Source organism: Stenella coeruleoalba (genome assembly GCF_951394435.1).
Source record: "Stenella coeruleoalba genome assembly, chromosome: X".
Taxonomy (NCBI): Eukaryota; Metazoa; Chordata; class Mammalia; order Artiodactyla; family Delphinidae; genus Stenella; species Stenella coeruleoalba.
The window spans coordinates 2,110,215-2,134,982 of record NC_137152.1 but is presented as its reverse complement, the minus strand read 5'-3'; the positions used below and the strand labels follow the sequence as shown (position 1 = coordinate 2,134,982).

The 24,768-nt window shown below is 47.3% G+C and overlaps 1 protein-coding gene across 4 annotated transcripts in view; it reads left to right on the top strand.

Annotated features, from left to right (window-relative positions):
* The window catches only part of PRKX (protein kinase cAMP-dependent X-linked catalytic subunit), an 87,433-nt gene that overhangs the window by 47,700 nt on the left and 14,965 nt on the right, over positions 1 to 24,768 (top strand). For all 4 annotated transcript variants that reach the window (XM_079909867.1, XM_079909865.1, XM_079909866.1 and 1 more), the window contains exons 3-5: positions 4,328 to 4,591; positions 13,173 to 13,292; positions 19,860 to 19,955. In XM_079909867.1, coding sequence (XP_079765993.1) covers positions 4,328 to 4,591; positions 13,173 to 13,292; positions 19,860 to 19,955 — 480 coding nt within the window. The remainder of the gene's footprint in view (positions 1 to 4,327; positions 4,592 to 13,172; positions 13,293 to 19,859; positions 19,956 to 24,768) is intronic.

Sequence of the window (24,768 nt, the reverse complement as noted above, 5' to 3'; positions counted from 1 at the left end):
GTTGGGGTAGTGGCTTGGGACTTCAAAGGGGAGGAAGGCCGTCGACATGGAGACGGAAAAGAAAAAGTTGGTAGACAAGTGTTTGCTGAGCCTGCAGAGACAATGGGACACGGAGTGGACCCTGATCTCCAGGCCCTGCTGTTTCCCCACCACGGGTGGCCCATATCACGGGCAGACATCTCTGGTGAGGATAGGGGTCCCAGGAACAGCTCCTCCGTCTAAATTCTTTTAGGCTATTAGCGAGAAGGTCAAAGTTTCTCTTTTGAGTCTTTGATTGTTTTCAGGTCGAAATAATCCGCATGCCAAGAGATACTTTGCGGGGGGAAGCAAAGTTGTGTTCCACTCCAGTAGCAATAGCCACAACCCACAACCCCAAAGCACTCTTCCTGCGTCCTGTGTTCCCTCAAGTTTCAACACTGCAAATCTCGAGCCTTTGAGCTGTCAGATGTGAGAAGGAGAACAGGCCAGAGATGCACGGCTATCAGGAACTGGGGGAAAAGCAACGCCTAGACGGGGCTGCCACTGTGCTTCTTACAGACAGGACCCCGGGCCGTCTCTCACTCTGAGAGACAGAAATCAACGGGGAACACCGAGAAAGAATGGCATGTATGGCAACCCTATCGGAGGGTAGCCGTCATCCCCCAACCGCACCCGTCGTGCAAAGAGTCTGCACGTGGAAACGCGCATGTAGAGAAACCCTTTCGTAACGCGTGGCCCATATTGTGCAAAGACATAAAAACCGTAGTGCTTAACGAAAAAGCCATTCATTTGAACATCAGAAGAGTATGTTGTCCTTTTTTCTTTTTAAAAGGCTTCCCTTGGGCATAGAAAAGTTTTTCACATCCACAACGGGGGGCGTTTTTCCTCTCTGCAGCCCATCTTTTTTTTTTTTTTTTTTTTTTTTTTCAAATTTGACCGCACGCACCGCAAGGCTTACGGGGATCTTAGTTCCCCAACCAGGAATTGAATCCGTGCCCTCGGCAGTGAAAGCACCAAGTCCTGACCACTGGGCCGCCCGGGAAGTCCCCCATCTTTTTGTTTATTGCATAAACTTACACCTTCCTGACCACTGCCACACTCGGTTATTGCTTCGTGATTTTCCTTCCAGCTAGTTTTTGGGTCATTGCAAACTATCTCCTCCAGTGCTTTGTGTATATATCGATACGGTTGATTACAGGCAGATCTCAGAGATAACGGTGGGTTCCGTACCAGAGCAAAGAGTAGAGTAAATATCCAGAGTAAAGTAAATATCGCCGTAAAGCGAGTCACACGAAGCTTTTGGTTTCCCAGCGCATCTGAAAGTTACGTTTACGCTGGACTGTAGTCTGTTAAGTGTGCAGTACCATTATGTCTAAAGAAAAGCAATGTGGGTGCCACAGTGAAAAACACTTTATTGGTTAAAATTGCTCACCAACCTCGGAGCCTTTCGTGACTTGCTTTTTTGCAATAGAAACACCCCAAATCACAGATCGCCACGATAACGAAAAGGTTTGAAGTATCGCGAGAATTACCAAAAGGGGACCCAGACACACAAAGTGAGCAAATGCTGTTCCAAAAATGGTGCCCGTAGAGTTGCTTGCAAAACAGGGTTGTGACAGACCTTCCATTTGTTACAAATGCGGTGTGTGCAAAGCACACTGAAACGAGGCGTGCCTGTATTTTTCTTTATTTTATTGGAACAGCCCCTCCCAGCAGCCAGGACCATCTGGTGCGTGGTGCCCTGCGCATCCTCACCCAAGGACGCCGGCTCCTCCGAGCATCCTTTGTTTTCATGGAAGCCCAGAGGGACGCAGCCCTTTGGGACCAGCCTTGGAGGGGAGCACAGTGTCCTGAGCAGAGAAGATGCCCGGCCCGGGGGTTCGGGGATCAGGCACCGCTGCTGGCACGGTAGCCTCGCGTTGCTTCACATCGTCGTCTGTGTGTCCCGATCCTGCGGGGGGACCTTTATATGCTTGTGCGTGAGTCACACGTCTGTGTCCTAAATCCGCTCAGAAACAGAGCCCTTACTTCCAACGAGCGTTTCTCTTTTTGTCTACATCTTTTTTTTTTTTACATCTTTATTGGAGTACAGTTGCTTTACAGTGGTGTATGAGTTTCTGCTGTATCTCAGAGTGAATCAGCCATACGTAGCCACATCTCCTTTACAGGCAAACTTTCCTCTCCATCCGTGCTTATCTCCCCAGGATGTAGCTGTTGCTTTTCCTCTTTGCCGTGACCTCTAAAATTCATTCAGGACTCTGTCTCTTCTCGCATCTGTATTCTTCTTTTCTCCTCAGTTTCTCGCTGCTGCCTTTTCTCCCGTGAACAGAGCCAATCAGCGCCTTTCTAAAGGGGATGCGTCTCTTCTGACTCTCTGGGGACGTCTCCTACCCGTCGTTGCTTGGAAGTCTCTTGCTTTGGGCTTTTGTTAATGGCCGCCTTTCCCAGCAGGTGTCTGGGAGGCCATCATGAATGGACTGGAAATTTGCAGTCTTGATGACGACCCTGGGGCCACTGAACCAGGTGTGATCCCTGAGGTGTGCCCACCCCGTGTGAGTCTGCTCGGGCTGTGAGACAAGCGCCCCAGATGGCACGGCTGTAGCAGCAGAGTTATTGGCGCATGTTTGGGGAGGTTGCAAGTCTGAGGTCAGGGTGTCAGCCTTGTGGGTGCCCTTTGAGACCGTGGAGACGGCCGTCTCCTCCCTGTGTCCTCCCAGGGTTGTCCCTCTGTGTGTGTCTGTGTCCTGATCTCCTCTTCTTATAGGGCCACCTGTTCTATGGGATCAGGGCCCACCCTAGTGACCTCATTTACCTTCATCCCCTCTTTAAAGACTGTATTTCCTAATCGAATCACCTCCTGAGGTCCTGGGGTGAGGACTTAACATATGAATTTGGGGGTTGGGGACACAGTTCAGCCCATAACAAGCTGTTCACCAGTTTATCGTCAGAAGTTGGTATTTACTCTTGGCCGTTCTGAGACCTTTGCACGTCGACAGGATAGCCATCCCTTAGCGTTGTGTCTCCCTGTATCCTAACATCTGCGTGCACCCGAATCTTAACGTCTACCTATACGTGTCCAAACGTGTGTCTGTACACGTAACGTTAACATCATCTGTGCCACATCTTAGCACATCGATTGGGTACCTGTACCCATAACATGGATCTCTGCCAAACCTTAACATGTGTCCACACACATATCTCGACATCTGTTCACCTATACGAGTATCTTAACATCCACCTAGAGATCGATCTTAACGTGTATTTATACACATAACGTGACATCTGTCTATGCCATGTCTTAACATGTATCTGTACCAATAACATCGCTCTCTACCAAATCTTAGCATCGCCGCACACACAAATGTGGGCATCGGTCCATCTGTATGAGTATCTTAACATCTACCTAGGGATGTATCTTTTCTTACAAAATAATCATCTGCTTATGTGTTGGTTTTTCTGTTCTGATACCTATAGACATATCTTAACATCGATCTCTACCAAATCGTTTTTTTGTTTTGTTTTGTTTTTTTGCGGTACGCGGGCCTCTCACTGTTGTGGCCTCTCCCGTTGCGGAGCACAGGCTCCGGACGCGCAGGCTCAGCGGCCATGGCTCACGGGCCCAGCCGCTCCGCGGCATGTGGGATCCTCCCGGACCGGGGCACGAACCCGTGTCCCCTGCATCGGCAGGCGGACTCCCAACCACTGCGCCACCAGGGAAGCCCTCTACCAAATCTTAACATCTGTCCACACATGTCTTGCATCTGTCCATGTATATGAGTATCCTAACATGGACCTAGAGATATATTGTTTTTTTTAAAGATTTAATTGAAGTATAGTTGATATACAATGTCGTGTTAATTTCTGCTGCACAGCAAAGTTATTCCCTTATACGTATATATGCATTCTTTATCATATTCTTTTCCATATGGTTTATCGCAGGAGAGTGAATACAGTTCCCTGTGCTCTACAGTAGGACCTTGTTGTTTATCCATTCTCTATATAATAGTTGGCGTCTGCTCACCCCAAGCTCCCAGTCCATCCCTCCCCCACCCCCTCCCCCTTGGCAACCACCAGTCTGTTCTCTGTGTCTGTGAGTCTGTTTCTGTTTTGTAGATAAGTTCATTTGTGTCTCATTTTAGATGCCACATAGAAGTGATATCATATGGTATTTGTCTTTCTCTGTCTGACTTACTTCACTTCGTATGATCATGTCTTACCGAGAGATATATCTTAACATGACCTGTTCATGGAACACGACCTCCGTCTAAGTGCCATCCCAGCATCCGTCCGTCCCTGTCCCTTCCTGTCCCTCCGAGGCGCAGCCCTCACTCCCGCTCTGGTCCCGCAGGTTCTGGACGGGGCACGATGACCGCTTCCTGTACATGCTGATGGAGTTCGTGCCGGGTGGTGAGCTCTTCAGCTACCTGCGCAACCAGGGCCGCTTCTCCAGCTCCACCGGGCTCTTCTACGCCGCGGAGATCGTCTGTGCCATTGAGTACCTGCACTCCAAGGAGATCGTCTACAGGGACCTCAAGCCGGAGAACATCCTGCTGGATAGAGACGGTCACATCAAGCTCACTGACTTCGGGTTCGCCAAGAAACTGGTGGACAAGTACGTGAGCGTTTCCCCCGTTTCCCATCTTCCCGCCCCCTGCCTCTGGCAGCGTGCTCTGCGTCCTCTGCGCTGTGACCTCCTTTTTCTTTAGATTCCACACAGAAGTGACATCGTATGGTATTTGTCTCTCTCTGTCTGACTCACTTCACTCAGTATGACAATCTCCAGGTCCATGCACGGTGCTGCAGATGGCATGATTTCATTCATTTTGATGGCTGTGTAATATTCCATTGTGTATATATGTGTGTGTATATATATATATATATATATACCCCCCACATCTTTATCCATTCCTCTGTCGATGGACACTTAGGTTGCTTCCATGTCTTGGCTATTGTAAATAGTGCTGCAATGAACATTGGGGTGCATGTATCTTTTCGAATTAGAGTTTTCTCCAGATATATACCCAGGAGTGGGATTGCTGGATCACATGGTAGCTCCATTTTTAGTTTTTTGAGGACCCTCCATCCTGTTCTCCATAGTGGCTGCACCAGTTTACATTCCCACCAACAGTGGACGTGCTTTCCCTTTTCTCCACACCGTCACCGACTCATATTACGGCTTGTCTTTCTTTTTTTATTTTTATTTTTTGTGGTACACAGGCCTCTCACTGCTGTGGCCTCTTCCATTGCGGAGCACAGGCTCTGGACGCGCAGGCTCAGCGACCATGGCTCACGGGCCCAGCCGCTCCGCGGCACATGGGATCCTCCCGGACTGGGGCACGAACCCGTGTCCCCTGCGTCGGCAGGTGGACTCTCAACCACTGTGCCACCAGGGAAGCCCAGTTATCTATTTTATACATAGTATCAATAGTGTATATATGTCAATCCCAATCTCCCAATTCATCCCACCACCCCTCCTTCCCCCTTGGTATCCATACATTTGTTCTCTACGTCTGTGTTTCTATTTCTGCTTTGCAGGTAAGTTCATCTGTACCATTTTTCTAGGTTCCACATATATGCATTAATATATGATGTTTGTTTTCCTGACTTTCTTCACTCTGTATGAGTCTCTAGGTCCATCCATGTCTCTACAAATGACCCAGTTTCGTTCTAGGCTGCTGTTAAGTGCAATCTGATTTTCCCCTATAGAATTTCATCTATTTCATGGCTGAGAATAAAATGGGATGGTTTTACGTAGAAGAGTGTGAGGACTTTATATAGTTTTAAAAATTGGTTTATGGCATTGGTGCTGCCCCCTATTGGTAACGTGTGGTATATAGTCCACCTGCTAGTTTTTTGGGGTTTTTTTAATCATTTTATTTGGAAGCCCTGATTCAAGCAAACAACCAATAAAGTGTTTCACAAATTCACTCGGTGATAAGTTTGGCCAGCCGTCATCATTTTACAGCTGAGAAATCTGAGGCCCTGAGAGGTAAGGTAGTTTGCATGTATCCCCACAATTGCCAAGTGGTAGTACCTTATGGCTTCCAGGTTAAATTTGTTTCCCTTACCAAGAGCCTCTGTTCACGGAAGCACCTCAGAGGGGCAGTTAGGAATGAAGAGTGGATATGGGGACCCCTTGCCTCTGCTGGACCCCTGTGTCTGCCGCTCTCCAGCTGGAGAGATTGAGTACGTTGTATGTTGTCATCACCCCGTGTGCCTTGGTTTTGCTCGTCTGTGTAATGAGAATTGTTCCTACCCTGCAGGGTGATTGGTAACAATGGATGGGTCTGCTCGATGGAAAGTATTTCCTAAGAACGGTTCCTCTCATGTAGTAAGCATTGAGTAGACTGTAGGTGCTTCTGACTTCATCATGCCCACCCTCACATCATCATCACCACCACCATCGCCACCGCTGTCATCACCATCATCATCCCATAGATATCACCTTCATCACCATCACCACCGTCATCATCACCCTCATTATCACCATCATTATCACCATCATTATCACTATCATTATCACCATTATCATCATCACCATCATCACCACTATCACCATCATCACCACCATCTCCATCATTGTCATCTCCATAATTATCACCTCCATCACCACCATCACCATCACCTTCATGATTACCACCATTGCTCTGGACTGAACTTGTGTTCCTCCAAAATTCATGTCTTGAAGCTCCAACCCCCACTGTGTGGCTGTATTTGGAGATCATGTTGTTAAGAAGTAATTAAGGTCAAATGAGGTCATGACAGTGGGGTCCTAATCCCATAGGATTGGTGACCTTATGAGAAATGTATTTCTCCCAGTTCTGGAAGTCCATGGTCAGGATGCTGGCTGATTTGGTTCCCGGTGAGGCCTCTTCCTGGCTTGTAGACGGCCTCCTTCTAATACAGTAGAGAGGTCTCTCTCTCTTCCTCTTCTTTTAAGGACACGAGTCATTGGATTAGCCCCAGTCTTAACCTGATTACATCTGCAAGACCCTATTTCCAAATACATTCACAGGTACCGGAGTCTAGGACTTTTGGGGGGGAACACAATTCAACTCAGTGGGGATGCCATGGAAGGCAGTGGGGGAGTCGGAACACATGAGCAGTTGGACGTCTGTTTCACAGAGCATACTTGGATAACGGTCTGCCACCCCCCGTTGTGGTGGACCTGATAACAGTGAGAAAACTGAGAACGGCGGGTGTCACTTGGCCCTCTCTTCAAGAGCCAGTGAGCAGAAACGATAAGACCAGGGGCATCGATAATTCACAGCCTGGACCAGCACACTCTCCCAGTAACATCCCCCACTGTCTGTCTTGTCGTAACACATTTACTGCAGTCTGAAGCTCTTTCTAGCAATTTGTGACTCTCTACCTCCAAGAAGCATGGGGGCTTTTTGCAGGAAGCTTTTTTAAGTATAAAGAGAATTCTCTTAAAAGGAGAAGACTGCTTCCACCTTGCACAGTAATCGTCTGCTGTGCACCTGGGTGTACACATGTCTGTTAGAGTCCCTGCTGTCAATGCTTCGGGGGCCTTAACCAAGGACGGAAGTTTCTGGGACTTACGGAAATTCTCTTTAACTTTTTAGGGAACTGCAGTACTGTTAGAAATCTAAGGCTTTAAGGATGTGTACTGCAGTCTGAAGCTCTTTCTAGCAGTTTATGCCTCTCTACATCCAAGAAGCCTGGGGGCTTTTTGGAGAAAGCTTTTCCTTGAATCAGGGGGTCAGGCTACCTGAGTTTACTGAGAAACTGGAAAGTCATACAGCCTTCCATCTGTGCCCCATACCCCAGGATGAAGCCAGGGAGAGACTCACCTTTCCACATGTAAGCGGAGACACCACGCCTAACACAGATACAATTATCTGCACCCACCTGCACCTGGTGAGGACATCAGCTAAGCGCCAGGCTTCCAGCTAGATTCAGGCCACCGTGGATGTGCCCCACCTGGGAACACAGCATTCACGGGCCAGTACCTGGATCTCTCAGCAGAATTAATGAATTTCATGAGCCAGAGCGACGAGGGTTGACTTTGAGTTGACTCAGCTGGGTGTGGCGGGAAGAAAGATGCTCCTAAGCTTAAGTCTTGGGGACAAGAAACTCCTAACTGGACCGCCAGGTGGTTCTGTGCACCCTGACGGGATGCCTCTTGAAAAAGCCCAGCAGGTAGTGTGAGCCCCTTCCTGCTCGACTCCGTGTGGGAAGAACCCACGTCTCCCATCTCCTTTCCTTCCTTGAACTTACGGCCACCTTCTGCACCCAAATTCCTGGCTGGTTACCAGACCATACAATTTCTATCTGCACCAACGTAACGTGACCTTCCATTCCTTCCATAGGATTTGAAAGTGGAATGGTACTTCATATCACAGGGGGTTCTAGGGAAATGGGAAAGAGTCTGTCGTGTGAAAAAAGAATCAGAGATTGGGAATGGAGAGGTGTCATGGAGAAGGGAAGCAGGGACCCAAGAGCACCTTTGGGTGGGTTCCTGGAGAGAGCTGAACACTCCCGCCCAAGACCCCCAACACTCCAGTGGACCTGGGGAGGGCTCGGACCAGATGCACTGCTTACACAGCAGGGTCAGCGTGAGCTCGATGATGGGCAGAGAAACAGAGAGAGTGGACAAACGTATCAGTGAGCAGACACTGTTACTTTCTTTACATTAAACCTGCAAGATAGGGGTTTCTTCTATCAGTGCTTCATCATTGCATCTCTTGTTGGAGGAGTTCTTTGCAAAGGGTATTTTCTCCCTCCTAAGATGCCGTTCCTTTCTCCCTGTCTACAGACAGGTGCCAGACACAATGGCAACACTAGGCAACCCGGGCACACGTGGTCTGGACCTGGGCTGCAGCCCAGAGTTTTTAAGTGGCTGCCCCAGAGACATGCTCCTTGGCAGAAGCGTGCCAGCTGGACGTGGCTCCCACACAGCTCTGTCTGGACTCGTCCCGGATCCTTTCCAAACCCGCCCTTGGTCCAGCTTCTGCCGACGTCCTGGCTACCTTACCTTGACTCTGGGTATCAGACACCTGTTCCTGGATCTCCCGCCCACGGGGACACCCTCCTTTCTTAGCCTCTTCTGTCTCTGCACTTTATAAAATTTTAATTGTGGCAAAATACAGATAGCATCCAAGATACCACCTTAACCAATTTTAAGCGTAAAATTCAGCGTATGAATTACATTCAGTACGTGGTACAGCCATCCCCAACCATCCATTTCCAGAACTCCTTTCTTCTTGCAGAACTGAAACTCTGTCCCCGTTAAAACGTGCCAGCTCCCCTACTTCCTCACCCTCAGCCCCTGGACCCACCATCTGCTTTCTGTCTCTGTGAATATGACTCCTCTAGGGGCCTCATGTAAGTGGAATCATTAGGTAGTTTTCCTTTTCACTGAGCATAATGTCTTCAGGGTTGGTTCTTCCATGTTGTAGCAGGTGTCAGAGTCCCCTTCCTTTTCAAGGCCGAATAATACTCCATAGTCTGGATCTATTCCTTTTTGTTTATTCATCCGTGAGGGACACTGGGGTTGCTTCTCCCTTCTGGCTGTCGTGAACAGTGCTGTAATGAACACACGTGTGCAGATGCCTCTTCAAGACCCTGCTTTCATGTCCCGTGTGTATCTGCCCAGGAGTGGGATTGCTGGATCCTAACGGTGGTTCTATTTTTAGTTTTTTGAGGCCCCTCCACAGTGGCCGCACCATTTTACATTCCCACCTACAGTGCAGGGGGGCTCCCTTCTCTCCACATCCTGTCACCACTTGTTCTCTGTTTTTTTGATGGTAGCCAGCTGCATGGGGTGAAGTGGTCGCCTCTGCACTTTCGACTCTTTCCTCTCGCCGATCCCATGGAAAGTCACAAGGAGAACCTGAAGTTCTTCCTCACGGAAACTCCATCGCATCCCCTTTCTGAGCTGTAGCTCCTTGTCTACGTGACATGATGTCATCTCTCCAAGCCTGAGGGGGCAACTGGGTGGTCAGCCTCTTTAAATTAAAGAGATAGACGTGGACATCATGATGACAATTTTCTGGACCTCCAAAGCTGTGTTTCCAAATGTTTTGTTTCCCTAGCCATCATTTAGCTTGTAGCCCATCACGTAGCACAAGTTATAATACCCAGTGTGGAGTGTGAAAACCCCAGGTGCTTTAGAAGCAGGGGTGAACTGGGTGAGGGCTGATGTGATATGGCCCGGTGGGCGTTTGGCTTCTGAGACCCGCCATAACAAAGTACCACAAACGAAGGGGCTTAACCCAACCATGTTACAGCCTCACAGTTCTGGGGGCCAGTGTAGGAAATCAAGGTGTTGCCAGGGCAGTGTTCCTTGCAAAGGCTCTAGAAAACCATCTGTTCTGTGCCCCTCTCCTAGCTTTTGGTAGCCTCACGTGTTTCTTGGCTTGTAGATAAAGAAGCTAGGAGATGTGTATAAAATGGAATATTATTCGGCCATTAAAAAGACGGAAATCTTGCCATTTGGGACAACATGGTTGGACCTTGGGGGCGTTAAAGTGAGATAAGTCAGCCACAGAAGGACGCATACTGTGGCATCTCACTTAACGTGTAGAATCTAAAAAAGCTGAATTGGAGATCCCACTCCTGGGCATACATCCAGAAAAGACGAAAACGCTAATTGGAGAAGATACATGTGCCCCTGTGTTACTAGCAGCACTATTTACAGTAGCCAAGACATGGAAGCCACCTCAGTGTCCATTGACAGATGAATGGGTAAAGAAGATGTGGTACATGTATACAGTGGAATATTACTCAGCCATGAAAAAGAAGGAAATAATGCCATTGGCAGCAACATGAGTGGACCTAGAGATGATCATACTAAGCAAAGTAAGACAGAGAAAGACAGATGTCATATGATATCAGTTATATGTGGAATCTAAATAAATAATACAAATGATCTTATTTACAAAACAGAAACGGACTCACAGACTTAGAAAACAAACTTATGATTACCAAAGGGGAAAGGGTGGGGGAGGGATAAATTAGGAGTTTGAGATTAACAGATACACACTACTGTATATAAAATAGATAACCAACAAGGACCTACTGTAGAGCACAGGGAACTATATCCCATATCCTATGATAAACCATATGGAAAAGAATCTGAAAAAAATATGTGTTTAATTGGATCACTTTGCTGTACACCTGAAACAAACACAACATTGTGAATCAACTATACTTTAATTTTTAAAAAAAACAGCTGAACTCAGAGAACCAGAGGGTAGCATGGTGGTTGCCAGGGGCAGGGGATGAGCGGAAGGGGAAATGGGTGAAGGTACAAACTTCCAGTTGTATGATAAATACGTTCTGGGGATCTAGCGTATATCATGATGACAGACACACACCAAAAACACAAAACAGGCAGATGACATTGATTGCCTTGGACGTTTACCCAACGTAAGAACGTGGGCTGGAACCAGACGGTTTCCAGATCTTCTTAGTGGTTTAACAGCCTAGCTGTGTCAGTTGCACTTTGGGGAAGAGAAAGTCACTGTTCAGACTTTGGCCGAAGGCGCCGATGGAGCTCATAGCTCATGTGTCACAGCAGCGTTTTCCCCGGCATCTCCTTTGGTTGCCCTTTTTTTTTTTTTTTAAGATTTTTTTGATGTGGACCCTTTTTGAAGTCTTCATTGAATTTGTTACAATATTGCTTCCGGTTTATGTTTTGGTTTTTTTGGCCACCAGGCCTGTGGGATCTTAGCTCCCCGACCGGGGATGGAACCTGCGCCCCCTGCATAGGAAGGCAAAGAACCACTGGGCCGCCAGGGAAGTCCGTGGTTTCCCTTTTGGATATTAATCACTATCGCTGATCTGTCATATAAAACGTGAACATGACCATAGCGTGTTATTTTCCTATGCTTTGGACACAGGGTTTTGTTTTGGGTTTTTTTGGGTTTTTTTGCGGTACGCGGGCCTCTCACTGCTGTGGCCTCTCGCGTTGCAGAGCACAGGCTCCGGACGCGCAGGCTCAGCGGCCATGGCTCACGGGCCCAGCCGCTCCGTGGCATGTGGGATCTTCCCGGACCGGGGCACGACCCCGTGTCCCCTGCGTCGGCAGGCGGACTCTCAACCACTGCGCCACCAGGGAAGCCCTACAATTTTTTACTCTTGATGAGAACTTTTAACATCTATTCTCTTAGCAACTTCCAAATGTACAATACAGTATTATTAACTATATAGTCACCACGACATATGTTACAACCCCAGGACCTAATCTTTCAGCTGGAAGTTTGTATTGTTTTTATCTTTTCACGGGTGAATTTTTGTTAGCAAAGTCCTCCATACTGAGATATACAAATAAAGAGAAAATTAGGAAAATCATTCTTTATTTTCCATAGGGCATAAAAATTTAGATATTTCAGGAGAAATGTTACAAATTATAAGTTTTAATTAAACATTGGGGCTTTTTAAAGTATAAATAGAATTCTCTTAAAAGGAGAAGAAGACTGCTTCTCCCATCTGTTGTGGGAGCACAGGGAAGGGACGACCCAAATAAAAAACAACCACCCACGCGATCAGAAATCTCCGCTTTCTGCGCTGGGTCCGGCTTGGCTGGTTGGAATCTCTTGCTTTCAGCCAGCTGTCCTCTAGGTGGCGCTAAAAGCTAAATATTTTGCAAGTCTCAACTCCTGGGGAGAAAATCCTTTCCCAAGCTGTCCGCCCCATTGAAACCCCAAACATCCCAGAGCCCCTTAACCTGAGGATTTCCAAAAGCCACCACGGATACTAAAATGACCGCGAACCCACAAAAACACCTCAGGCCTTTTGCAGAGCAGGTGGAAAAGGCACTTAGCTGTGGCTTGGTGTCTCCTCTGGGGGCACAGAACCAGCTCATTTATTCATAAAGCAGACGTCTGGGTTCCTGAGGGTCGTTCCCTTGAGTCAATCCTTGAATCCTTTTTTCCATCATTTTATGGGGAAACAGGGACTGGGGGTTTTGCTTCTGAGCAGCAAAGGTAAGCACCAAGAAGAAGACACAGCCGTGATAACAGGGCCGTCACTCAGATTCTTTCTTGGTTACAGAGTGTTTGTTATAAAGGACAAACGTCAGGGAAGACGAGGTTACTGTCTTTATCTACCGGGCGAGGGTTTAAGGCATCTTGTCGATCAATTCAGTGACTAACCTTCAGTGCCTCTGAGACGCACGCACTGGCCAAGCACAGCTGAGTTTTGTGGACCCCCTTCTCTGCCCACAGGACGTGGACCCTTTGCGGGACCCCCGAGTACCTGGCCCCCGAAGTCATCCAGAGCAAGGGCCACGGGAGAGCCGTGGACTGGTGGGCGCTCGGCATCCTCATATTCGAGATGCTCTCGGGGTGAGTCGGGTTTCCGTGGAGAAGTCTGCGGCGAGTCCCTGCCCCCCTCGCTGGCCCTGGGGTGCTCAGCCCGCCCCCAGGATGGGGCACCGGGGGTCGGGGGCAGCTTCTCGGGGTCGGGGCGCACGGCAGTTTCCCGCTGCTGGTGACGGTGATATGAACGGACCGTCCGGCTTGATTTCCAAAGAGCGAAAGCGGAGGCTTGAAGGACCAGCAGGGCACAGCTGTCGAGGTCTTCCGTCCTGTCTGTAAGTGTCCCTGTCTCCCAAGAAAATGCTGTTCATCTCCCGCACGGACGCTCTGGAGTGATTCCCGGAGCTGGGTAACGTACGTGTCGGATCACGCAACTGAGGGCGTTATGAACGGAGAGTGTGCCGGAAGGGAAAGGGTGTTCTTCCCTGGAATCCCAAATGTGCCTCGGGGGAGGTTAGGAGTCACGCTGCCCCTCGTCCAGAGAGCCGAGAGTCGGACTGTTTCTCGGGGTCGGCATGATTAAATAGTGAAGTGTGTGGCTTCTGCGTGAGACGTGCAGGATGGACACAGAAAGCAGGCCTCCCCCTCGTAGAAACCGTGGACCTGGGGATTCTCCCCCGTCCTGTGAACGCGAGGCTCTTCTGTCTGACGGGCAGCCCTCCGTCCACACTCCCACCCCTTCCCTGTGTCCTGCCTTCTTTGGCGGCTGTGCTTTTTGCTGGTAAGTTTTGCAGACACTGAGTTTGCTCTGGTTTTAATAAAACCCGGAGCCTGTTCCATGCCTGTGTGATTCCCTGCAGGGCTGGTCCACAGCTTTCAGTTGGAAAGAAAGATGGAAAGAGGCCTTCTCCTGCATTGAGTGTGTGAGCAGCCAGGGGGGAATCTCTGCAAACCTGTCCGTATTCATCTGTCAGTCGTCCCTCTCTTCATCGTCTACCTATGATCTCTCTGTCGTTTATATCTGGTTATCGTCTGTGTATCTGTCATCTGTATCTATCTGTCGTCTTTGTATATCTTCTCTATTGTATCTGTGGTCAGCTCTGGTATCTATTTACATAATATACCTATCTGCCCACTCTTGTCACCTGTTTATCATCATATTTACCTATCATCTAGTTTGTCATTTTTATCCATCATCTATCTACCTATTTGTCTTACTATCTGTACCTATTTATCTCTAACTGTATATCTGCTGTCTATCATCTGTATGTCATCTATTCTATGTATCTATCATCTGTCATCTACCTATTCTATCATCTACCTGTATCGATCTCTAACTCTCTATGTATTTTTATCTACCTATCATCTATTTATATCTATCTCTAACTGTATATCTATTAATTTTTAGCTATCTGCTTTTCTATCAATCATAGATCCATATCTATCAATCATAGATCAATATTTGTCAATCAATCATAGATCAATATCTGTCAATCATAGATCAACATCTATCAATCATAGATCAATATCTATCAATCTATCAAATCTTTTCAGTTTTCCATTGCTCTTTAGTCAAACACCTCTAGCAAATCACATAGACCCAAGTTTCTTCATATGCACCCTAGCCCAGGAAGTCCTCATCAAAGCAGCACGCTGAAATAAATGGCATGTACGGTCAAGCCACTAAGAAGGTATAGAAACTGTACATCTTTCTGCACCTGTACTTGATCAGCTTCCACGTTCAAGCCAGCAGCATACCTTCCCTCCTGTACATTGCTGACCACGAGAGGGCAGCCTTGTCCGAGGAGAATTGAATCCCGGCGCCCAGTCATGTTGAGCAGAATGGGGTCCACGTGTCCTCTGTTTTGTCTTTATTGTTCGGTTGGACTGTAATAGTGCAGAATACAGTCATGCGGAATATCATTAGGAGAGGCAAGGTTGGAATATAATAGACTGTTAGAACACAGTATGGATAGACCATAATAGAAAATTATTAAAATAGAGTAGGCTAGGGTAGAATTAGAATATAATATTAGGATGTACTAGAATTATTATGCGGGTTATTATATAAACATAATTATTAGAATTCTAATAATTTAACATGCTATTTTAATAGTAACTAAGATACTATTAGGATATAATATATTAAAATAATATTCTCATTACTATTGGGATGTAGTATATTAAAATATTAGAATATTAGAAAATAGAAAATATTCTATTCCAGTAGAAGGTTAGCCATACGGTAGTTCTAGTAGTCTCAGAGAACATTAGGAATTCAGTAGAAACTAATGTAATTAGAATCTGTTACTAGGTCCTATTATTAGAATAATTGGAGGTTAATCATTCAGACCCTCTCCTAACCCAGAACACCGTAAGCTGAACTTTGCATTTCATAAAAGGGAGCTGTTAGTTCACAGTCGGCATATTTTTGTTTTCCACATTTCAGTTAGTCAGGCTTGTCTGGGTGGTATTTCCAGAGACACCCGTCCTTGCCCAGACCGCACGCCTGGCTGACCCGGGGCTGCCCCTGAAGTCTGGCCAGCCTCTGCTCTCTCCTGGACCCGTCCCGAGTGTCCTCACGTCTCCTCCAGCTGCCCCTGCCCGTGGCACGTTCCCCTGGCAGCCACCGGAGGGGTCCCTCACCGACACCCGCCAGGCCACGTCCTTCTCCCTAGCAGCCCTCGAGGGGACAGAGCCGGAGCTCCTCGTTATGCGAGGCTCTGTAGAAGATCTACCCACCTTAGACGGAGGCCTGGCCTCTCTCCTGGGATCGCAGGCCTTCCTGCTGCCCCCCCAGCACCCGATGCGGCATTGCTGTCCCTCTCTCTGCCAGCCGCCTGAGGGCATCCCCCCGGCCGGTCCCTTCTCTTCCGGTCCTCAAGATTCAGGCTCACCTGTAACCTGCCCTCAGAGCCCTCCTCCGCTGCTTCCAGCCACGCTCCGCCCTAGCACCCCTTTCTGTTCTCTCTGGAGCGCTCAGTGGGTCTGAAACCATCTGGTTCCGTGTGTTCGTTGCCCACGAGATCACTGGATGGTGCAAGCTGCTCTTCTCACCCCCTTGAACCCAGACGCCTTTGGTGGCCAGTGGGAGGGAGTTCTCATATAGATGGCGGAGGTGGCCTTTTCTTCCAGGTTCCTGTCTCCCGCGTGCCTGTTGGATTTCCATTTTCTGTTTTGGCACCTTTAGCAAGATCAGGCTAGACTCTGCCTTGTCTGTTTGCTTACTGCTTTCATTGGTGGGTGAAATGTTTCATGAAGTACAAGAAGTACACTTGTTGGGTACAGCCAGCCACGTGATTAGGTATGAGAGCATGTCATAACTGGGATTTTATTTTCATCGAGTAAGAAATGTTTCGGTTGGATTGAAAACAGGTGGCCCATTCATGGGCTTTTCCAGGAGCGCCCAACTCAGCCCTGATGTCTTCCATCATCTGTTCCTTTCATATCCACCCATGTGGAGAGTTTCAGTCGCACGCCTGTTTTTCAGGAAGATGGAACTAGTCTGCATTTGGAGTTGCGTCCACGTAGAACGTTAGCTGCGGTGCAGTGGTTCTCAAAACGTTTCAGCCGCAGGACCCTAAAAGTTTTCAGTAACCATCTGTCCTAAAAATTATGAAAACGCCCCTAAATGTTAGTATCGACCCCAAAGAGCTCTCATGGATACAGGTTCTATCTGTTAACGTTTACCACATTTGGAAATTAAACTGAGATGATATATATAAGTATATAAGTTTATACGTAAAAGCAGAAGGTGATAAACTAATGATGAGCGTAAATCAAATTTTTAATGAAAACCATAACTACTTCCTAGTATTAAAAATAGTTAGAGAAAACAGTGACGTCGTTTCACATGTTCACTAGTCTCTTTTATGTCCGGCTTCATTGCGGGCCACTGCGTCCTTCCCTTCTCTCACACTCTGTCTGGTGTGATTCGTTGTTTAGGTTGAGGTTTATGACGAAAATGCAGCCACATTCAGATTTATAGTCAGAAACAGAGTGTCACAGATCTCCTGAAAAGGGCTCGAGGAACCCGAGGGTTCCCTGGGACCCCACTTTGAGAATCACGGCTGCCATGCCAAAGATAGGGTGCCCCGGGACTCTCTCTCACGCTCCAGTCTGCCCGGGTGTTTCCTGGCCCAGTACTTTGTTCTTGCCCCTTTTTCTGAGGATCTCAGATATTTGTTTTATAGGAACGTATGAGGCCGAGGACCTTGGAGGGAGAAGTCAAAAGAGGGCGATGCTAAAAAAAAAAAAAAAAGAGGGCGATGCTATAGCAGCCCATCTCTCACTTCTCTCTCCAGAAACTCTCCTTTTCCTTGAAGCCATTTCCAAAGTACCTGCCTTCCAAGGTCCTTTCCCTGTTAAAATGGGATGATAGTGTGGGACCATCATTTTGTTTTTGTTTTCTGGCCACATCCTGTGGCATGCGGAACTTCCCGGACCGGGGATCAAACCCCCCGTGCCCCCTGCAATGAAAGCACGGAGTCTTTTTTTTTTTTTTTTTTTTTTTAGATAAATTTGTGTATCTGTTTGTTTGTTTGTGGCTGCATTGGGTCTCTTGCTGCACGCGGGCTTTCTCTAGTTGCGGCTGGCGCGGGCTTCTCATTGCGGTGGCTTCTCTTGTTGGGAGCACGGGCTCTAGGCACGCGGGCTCAGTACTTGTGACTCGCGGGGTCTAGAGCGCAGGCTCAGTAGTTGTGGCGCACGGGCTTCGTGGCTCCGCGGCACGAGGGATCTTCCCAGACCAGGGCTCAACCCGTGTCCCCTACGTTGGCAGGTGGATTCTTAACCACTGCGCCACCAGAGAAGTCCAAAGCATGGAGTCTTAAGCACTGGACCACTGGGGCCGTCCCAGGAGCATCATTTTGTAACGGGTCTCTGGGGTCTGATGAGAAACGCAAGGTCACAACAATGGCGCCTGTTTCTGGACGATCCATTTTTTTTACTGGGAGATTTAGGTAGGTCGACGGTATCTATACAAAGAATCCAGATAGATGATGGAGAAAATGGCAAAACTGGCATGAATTTTTCAGACGAAAGTCTCGAGCCTGCCTTCACGGGGATGGGCAGCTTGTCCCTCTGACTACGTCTCACCATGGACAACGCAAGGAGCACATAACGCCCAGTTCTGTATGACAAGCACCCGTTTATTAAGAATTGGAAGGATTCTGTTGGATTAAAGGCAGAGACTTGAGGGCACTTTCTCTGGCCGCTTTGCACACGCCGAGTTCTCCGATACGCCCTCTCCGTGCTTTTTCCTTCAGGCAAGCTGTGTTAGTGCTCTCCCTTATTATTGTTTTTTCCGCTCGCTAAACTACTGCTAACATGCCTTTCCCATGATAGTGTCGTGTAATGCCAGCTCCCCCAGAGTACTGCGTGCCACATTCTCCACGCACGTGGGTAGGTATGTATGACACATTTTCTCCCTGAGGACCTCATCTCAGACCCTTCACTTCATCCCATCTGCAAAAACTCTGTTTCCGTATAAGGTTCCATTTAGGTAGTCAGGGTGAGGACACGGGTGTAACTCTGGAGGCCACCATTCCACCCCTGAGACACTGTTTCTCTAAAAAAACATGAGGAGTTGATTTGGAATCAGCACGAGAATTATTGTTGATCATTGAGATTTGCCATCAATCAGACCATCATTTGAAACCTCCCCTTCATATTTCCATTGCTTATTCCACTGAATTAGAAGACCTCCTTCTAAAGAAACTAAATAGAGGTTTTGCTTTCGAGTAGAAGGTCTTTGCCTTGAACACTCTGAGGAAGTATCAGAAGTATACCTCGTGCCCAGGGGCGTGTGGCTATCTGGTATGCATTTAGTGGTTTACTTCTGGAGTTTCTTGGGTTTTTCGTGGTCCTCACAGTTGGAAGTATATTTCTTCTTTAGCTTATGTCACGTGGTGTTGTTTTTCTGTTTCCAGATGTTAGAAAGGATAGGTCTGTTAGTTCCTCTAACTAGACTGTAGTCTTTAATTGTGGGAACACTGCCGCAGAGGATACATACGTGTATGGCGTGCGTGTGCCAGTACAACTTTATTGACCAAAAGAGGCTGTTGGGCCATCATTGGCCAACCCCTAGGGTAGATCTTTGTGCCTAAAATCGCAAACTGGAAACCAGCCCTGCTGTCACTCACCTCCCAAAGTAGGATGGAGGTGAATTCATCGACCGTGGAGATTTACATGTTGGCTTCTGTAAAGTTATGAAGTACTTGAGCCAAAAAAAATAGGATCCAGTGTAACCTCTCCTCTTACATTTGGCCTGTGTACACTTATTGAGCACCTACTGTATGCTCCACACTCCCGTAGGCAGGAGGGATACAAAGAGGTCCACTCATGGTCCAGTTGGGGAGACATTTTTAATGGCACCCTAGTGACCTCAGAGTTGGTCAGATGGCCTCACGGTCATTGCCTTTTCTTTGCCGGCCCATCCTCTGTCCTCGAGCTGCAGTGCTTCACGCTTGGCCTCTCGCAACCATGTCTTCGAAGCTGGTCTCGAGCCATCCATGGACTCCAGGATGCGAGGAAAGAGCGGCCGTGAAATAAATTCTGTTCTGCCCGGGTCAGGCGGAAAGAGTCCTCCTTACCCCGCAGGGATGTTTTCCACACTTGCTCGGCACTAAAAATAGATGTTTATGTTTCTAACAGGTTTCCTCCGTTTTTTGATGACAATGCATTTGGCATTTACCAAAAAATTCTTGCAGGCAAGATCGATTTCCCCAGGCATTTGGACTTCAGTGTCAAGTAAGTAAACCGTTCCCTCCTCGTCGGGTGTGTTTGTTTTTAAAGCATCTAAGAAACCCCAGTTACGGCATCTGCCGAGCGGGGTACCATCCTGTGTTATTCTCTGTGCTGGGCTGAAGGCGTCTTGACCGGTCCTTTTTTCCACCAAAAGGGAAGAGGTTTTCATGACTCTGCTGGGATGAGACTTCACCTTTTAATGATTCTCAGCCTTATTTATACCGTTTAACAGAAATGACACTTACAATTAGCGAATAAAGGCGTTTGTTACCATATTTAATACGAGAGCCGTTTTGTTATTTGACAAGAAGGGTGTCCTTCCTCCCAGCTAGTGTTGCGGTTGGCACAAGCGTTGATGGCTTTAGCAGAGTTTCTCTTTTCTCTCCTGCTTAAATTATTTTCATTCTTAAAGTCCTTTCTCCGGCTAGAATTTTGAGTTACGCCCTCGTTGTTTCAAGAACTGTCGCATTGCTTCAGTGTTAAACTTTGGGTGTGCGTTTTTGTGTCAGTGGGAGGAAAAGCTAAACTTTTTAAAAGATAAGAGCGCTTTAGGTTTTCCAACGATTTTTCCAACGACCTTGCTCTGTGTGTCAGCTTTTAGCCATCGGCACCGTTGTGAGTCCTAATTTCTAGCTGTTTTACTGTATTTCCCAGATACGTTGATAGGTGCTTCCAACCTCTTCTGATTCCCAAATGGGGTTTAATTGTGTTTAGTTGAGAACTAAACTTTTCTCTCTTTTTTTGCTACATAGTTTTAAAGGAACCTGTTAAGTTCAGGGAAAACTTATTCCATGGCAGTGATCAGCTGTGATCCTGGGGCCACTGGCTGCATCTAGTTTTTTTTTTTTTTTTTTTTTTTTTTGCATCTAGTTTTGTTTCACCTTAAACAGCAATGCTCAGTACGGACCAAGGATGGTGTTCCTCTTGGTTCGTGTGGCTGGAGCTTGTGTCGTGTTTGACCCACCAGCTAGGTTTCAAAAGATTTTAGCAAGAAAAGGAGACTCCAGTTAGACGTAAATTATCCGGAAGGGAGACTTCTGAGTCCTGAATGGGCCGACGGTAAGGTGACAAGGGGAATGCATACAGCACTCAAAAGTCTATTGCTCTAGAAAGAAATGAAGAAATATGGTCTAGGATTTCTCTCCCAGGCTCCAGATCCCATCAGTGTTGATGTGAGGAGTTGATTTGGAATCAGCAGGAGAATTGTTTTTGATCATTGAGATTTGCCAATTATTTTTGATCATTGAGATTTGCCATCCATTCGAAACAATGTTTCGAATGGATGGCAAAACACAAATTGAGTTATAGGGGAGGGGTGGGGAGGGATGAGGAAGGATCGGGGGAGGGTATTAAGAGAAGACAAAATAAAGAGAAAAAAATAAAGTTGAGTGATAAATGTATCAACGATTGACCGATGATATGGTCAGATTAGCGCCGCCTCACACCCACGGGCGCTGCTACTTGACGGCCCCTGTAGACTCCCTGGAATTCTCCTGGTACACCTGCGGCTTGTAAACACCCGCTGCATGTTGGCGGGACCCGCCCGCGATGGGTGTGACGTCACTGCTGCCGTGGGTGCACGTGCTCCAAGCAAGATAAAGATGAACTACCTCCTGTGTCCTCATAGCCTGCTGCTTTCTTTGGTAAACTTGTGACGGTCTCAGGCAACACAGATCATCAGACTGGATCCCCTTCCTCTTTCAAGGAAGGACTTAAATTCTTCCAGGAGGTGTTTCCCCAGGAGAAGGGAAGATCCATAAATCTTAGGTCATTTATTTGCTTATGTTAATGTATGTATTTGTAATGGTTAAAATAGTAAATTTTATTTCTATTTTACCCCCATTTTTTTATCCATTTTGTTTTATTGAAGCGTAGTTGCTTCACAGTATTGTGTTAGTTTCAGGTGTACAGCAGTGATTAGGTTATACATATACACATATATGTACATATATATGTATATATATATTATATATATGTATATTATATATACATACAAATTCTTTTTCAGATTCTTTCCCATTATAGGTTATTACAAGATATTGAATATAATTCCCTATGCTATATAGTAGGTCCTTGTTGTTTATTTTATATACAGTAGTGTGTATCTGCTAATCCCAAACTCCTAATTTATCTCCCCCCACCCCCTTTCCCAGTAAGTCTGTTTTCTGTGTCTGTGAGTCTGTTTCTGTTTCACAGATAAGTTCACTTGTATCTTTTTTTTTTTTTTCTGGCCATGAGCGCAGCATGTAGGATCTTAGTTCCCCGACCAGGGATTGAACCCATGCCCCCTGCATTGGAAGTGCGGAGCCCTGACCACTGGAAGGGAAGTCCCTGTATCATTTTTTAGATGCCACATACAAGTGACATCATATGATATTTGTCTTTCTCTTCTGACTGACGTCACTTAGTATGATCCCCTCCAGGTCCATCCACGTTACTGCAAACGGCACAGTTTCATTCTTTTTTACACTCACGTTTGTATATAGAGTACGTTTCCAACGTTTCGTGAACAAGAAGATGTTATAGAAAGAGAACAGACCTAAGCGTAATCTCCGTCCGGTCTCCTGCCAACTCCCCGTCTTTTTCTCCTAGTTTACTTTCAAGAGAGAAGCAGCAGAGGCTGTTCTGGAATCCTCGGTGAGGGTGAGGGTGAGGGCGAGGGCGAGGGCTCACGTGCGCAGCTCCAGGCGTTTCCTCTCACGTCCCCAGTGAGGGCTCAGCAAGGGCAGGAACCTGGGACCCTTTGCTGCCCTTGGTGATGGCAGACCATAGTTGAGTAAAGCTTTACTTCTTCACGTTTTTGCCTAGATCTTCATGAGCTGGCTGAGAAGCAGAGCCCGAGGGAGTGATTTCCTACCCAAGTGACTGTCACCAGGTGGCCCTGAGGGTAGAATTTTGACTGAAGTTGTTCAGGTCCTTTGTGGGTTCCTGCAACCTCAGCGTTGGACCGTGTCAGCGTGTTGGCCTGGGCACATGTCTCTTTGGATGAAGCTTCAGGTTTCCTTGCAGGAATATGTTTAATGGAAAAGGAAGTAGAAGCTTGGGGGCTTTGTGCCGACTTGGTAGAACTCATATTTATTTACAAGTGTTTCTCTGTGTCTGAAAGTGTCGAGGAGAAGCCAGCTGGCACCCGGGGAGTCAGTAGGATTCAGAGTTTCAGCCTCGGTGAATGAAGGGCCTGCCAGTGGACTCACAGGCATTCCAGGATGGAGGTGCCCACCTGCCGCGTCTTGGATGCCTGCAGAGTTCCTGTGTGGCTTTGCCGCATCGGGTGGCCCCCTTTCCTTTGCACCTTTTGCCTTCAGGATCGAGCTGTTTCGCAAAGATCCGATTTTATATATTAAATAAATCTTTGATTTTCTTGTAATCCTGGGACTGGCAGCTTTAAGGATATGCACTCATAGGGCTGAGGGTGCTGTAAATAATAGGGGAAAAGAAGAAAAACACATGGAGTTGGGGATGTTTTGGGAGTGTGGTGTTTGGTGACCTTGTTTTTTTCAGTTTGTTTCTTTGGTATGTCAAAATAATGAAGGGGAGACTCACTAAGTATGGGAAAGGTACCTTCATTTCTCAGTGCTCTTATATCCCTCTGCCTTGCACAAGAGTAAAGTTCCTCTGTTTTTGATGGACACATCAAAATCCTAGCCTTAAGGCTACATCCTAGCCTTAGGTGAGCCAGTGTTCTTGGGTTTTCTCTTTGAGATGGATTTGGGAGAACGTCTAGAAGGCCTCCCGTGCTACTTAAGGTACACAGTGTTGGGAAACTGTGTTACAGTTATACCTTAACAGAGTTTGATCAGTAGGAACCTGGGGGATTTCACAGTGCAGATGTGAGGAGCCCTGGGTCCCTGGTCCCTCATTTATCACCTGACGCAGCTGAGCCTCCTTAGCTGGTCCCACAGCGCCCAGGGCGTAGCTGGAGCCTGGGTTTGTGCTGCTTACCCCGGGGCATCGTTGGATTCAGGAAAGCTGAGATGCTTAAAGCTGAGTCGGGGGTGTTTGATTGTCCTGGAAAACATCCTTATATGCTTGAAGTCCCTGGATATTAATGTATACACAACATAGTCAGCGTATTAGATACTTAAACACACACATTGTACTTTTTATTTCCTTAACTGTTACTCTGAGAGCTAGCCCATCTTCTGGAAGTCTTGAAAACCATCTCCAGTTTCCCATCATAGTTGACCGTCCTGCTGTATTCTGATACTGCCTGCAATTTATTTATTTATTTTTAAACGAGATTATTTATTTATTATTTATTTTTGGCTGTGTCGGGTCTTAGTTGCGTCACGCGGGATCTTTTGTTGAAGTGCACGGGCTCTTCGTTGCAGCGTGCAGGCTTCTCTCTAGTTGTGGCGTGCGGATTTCCTCTTCTCTAGTTGTGGCGTGCAGGCTCCAGGGCGCGTGGGCTCTGTCGTTGTAGCGCGTGGGTTCCAAAGGGCGTAGGCTCTCTAGTTGAGGCGTGTGAGCTCAGTAGTTGCGGCACGCAGGCTTAGTTGCTCCGCGGCATGTGGGATCTTAGTTCCCTGACCAGGGATCAAACCCGTGTCCCCTGCACTGGAAGGTGGATTCTTTACCACTGGACCACCAGGGAAGTCCCCCGTCTGCTATGTAGAGGGAGGATCTCAGTGAACCGGCACACACGAAAGGGATCCAGTAAGTTTACGTGCTTACGGGAAGGCAAGGATGGCCAGACAAGAATCTCACAGATAAACAGACCCACAGGGCAAAGCGAGACCATCGATTTTGGTAAAACTGCATGTCGTGTAGTTGGCGGGGATGGCCTGACTCGTATGTCTGAAATGAAGCCTCCCCA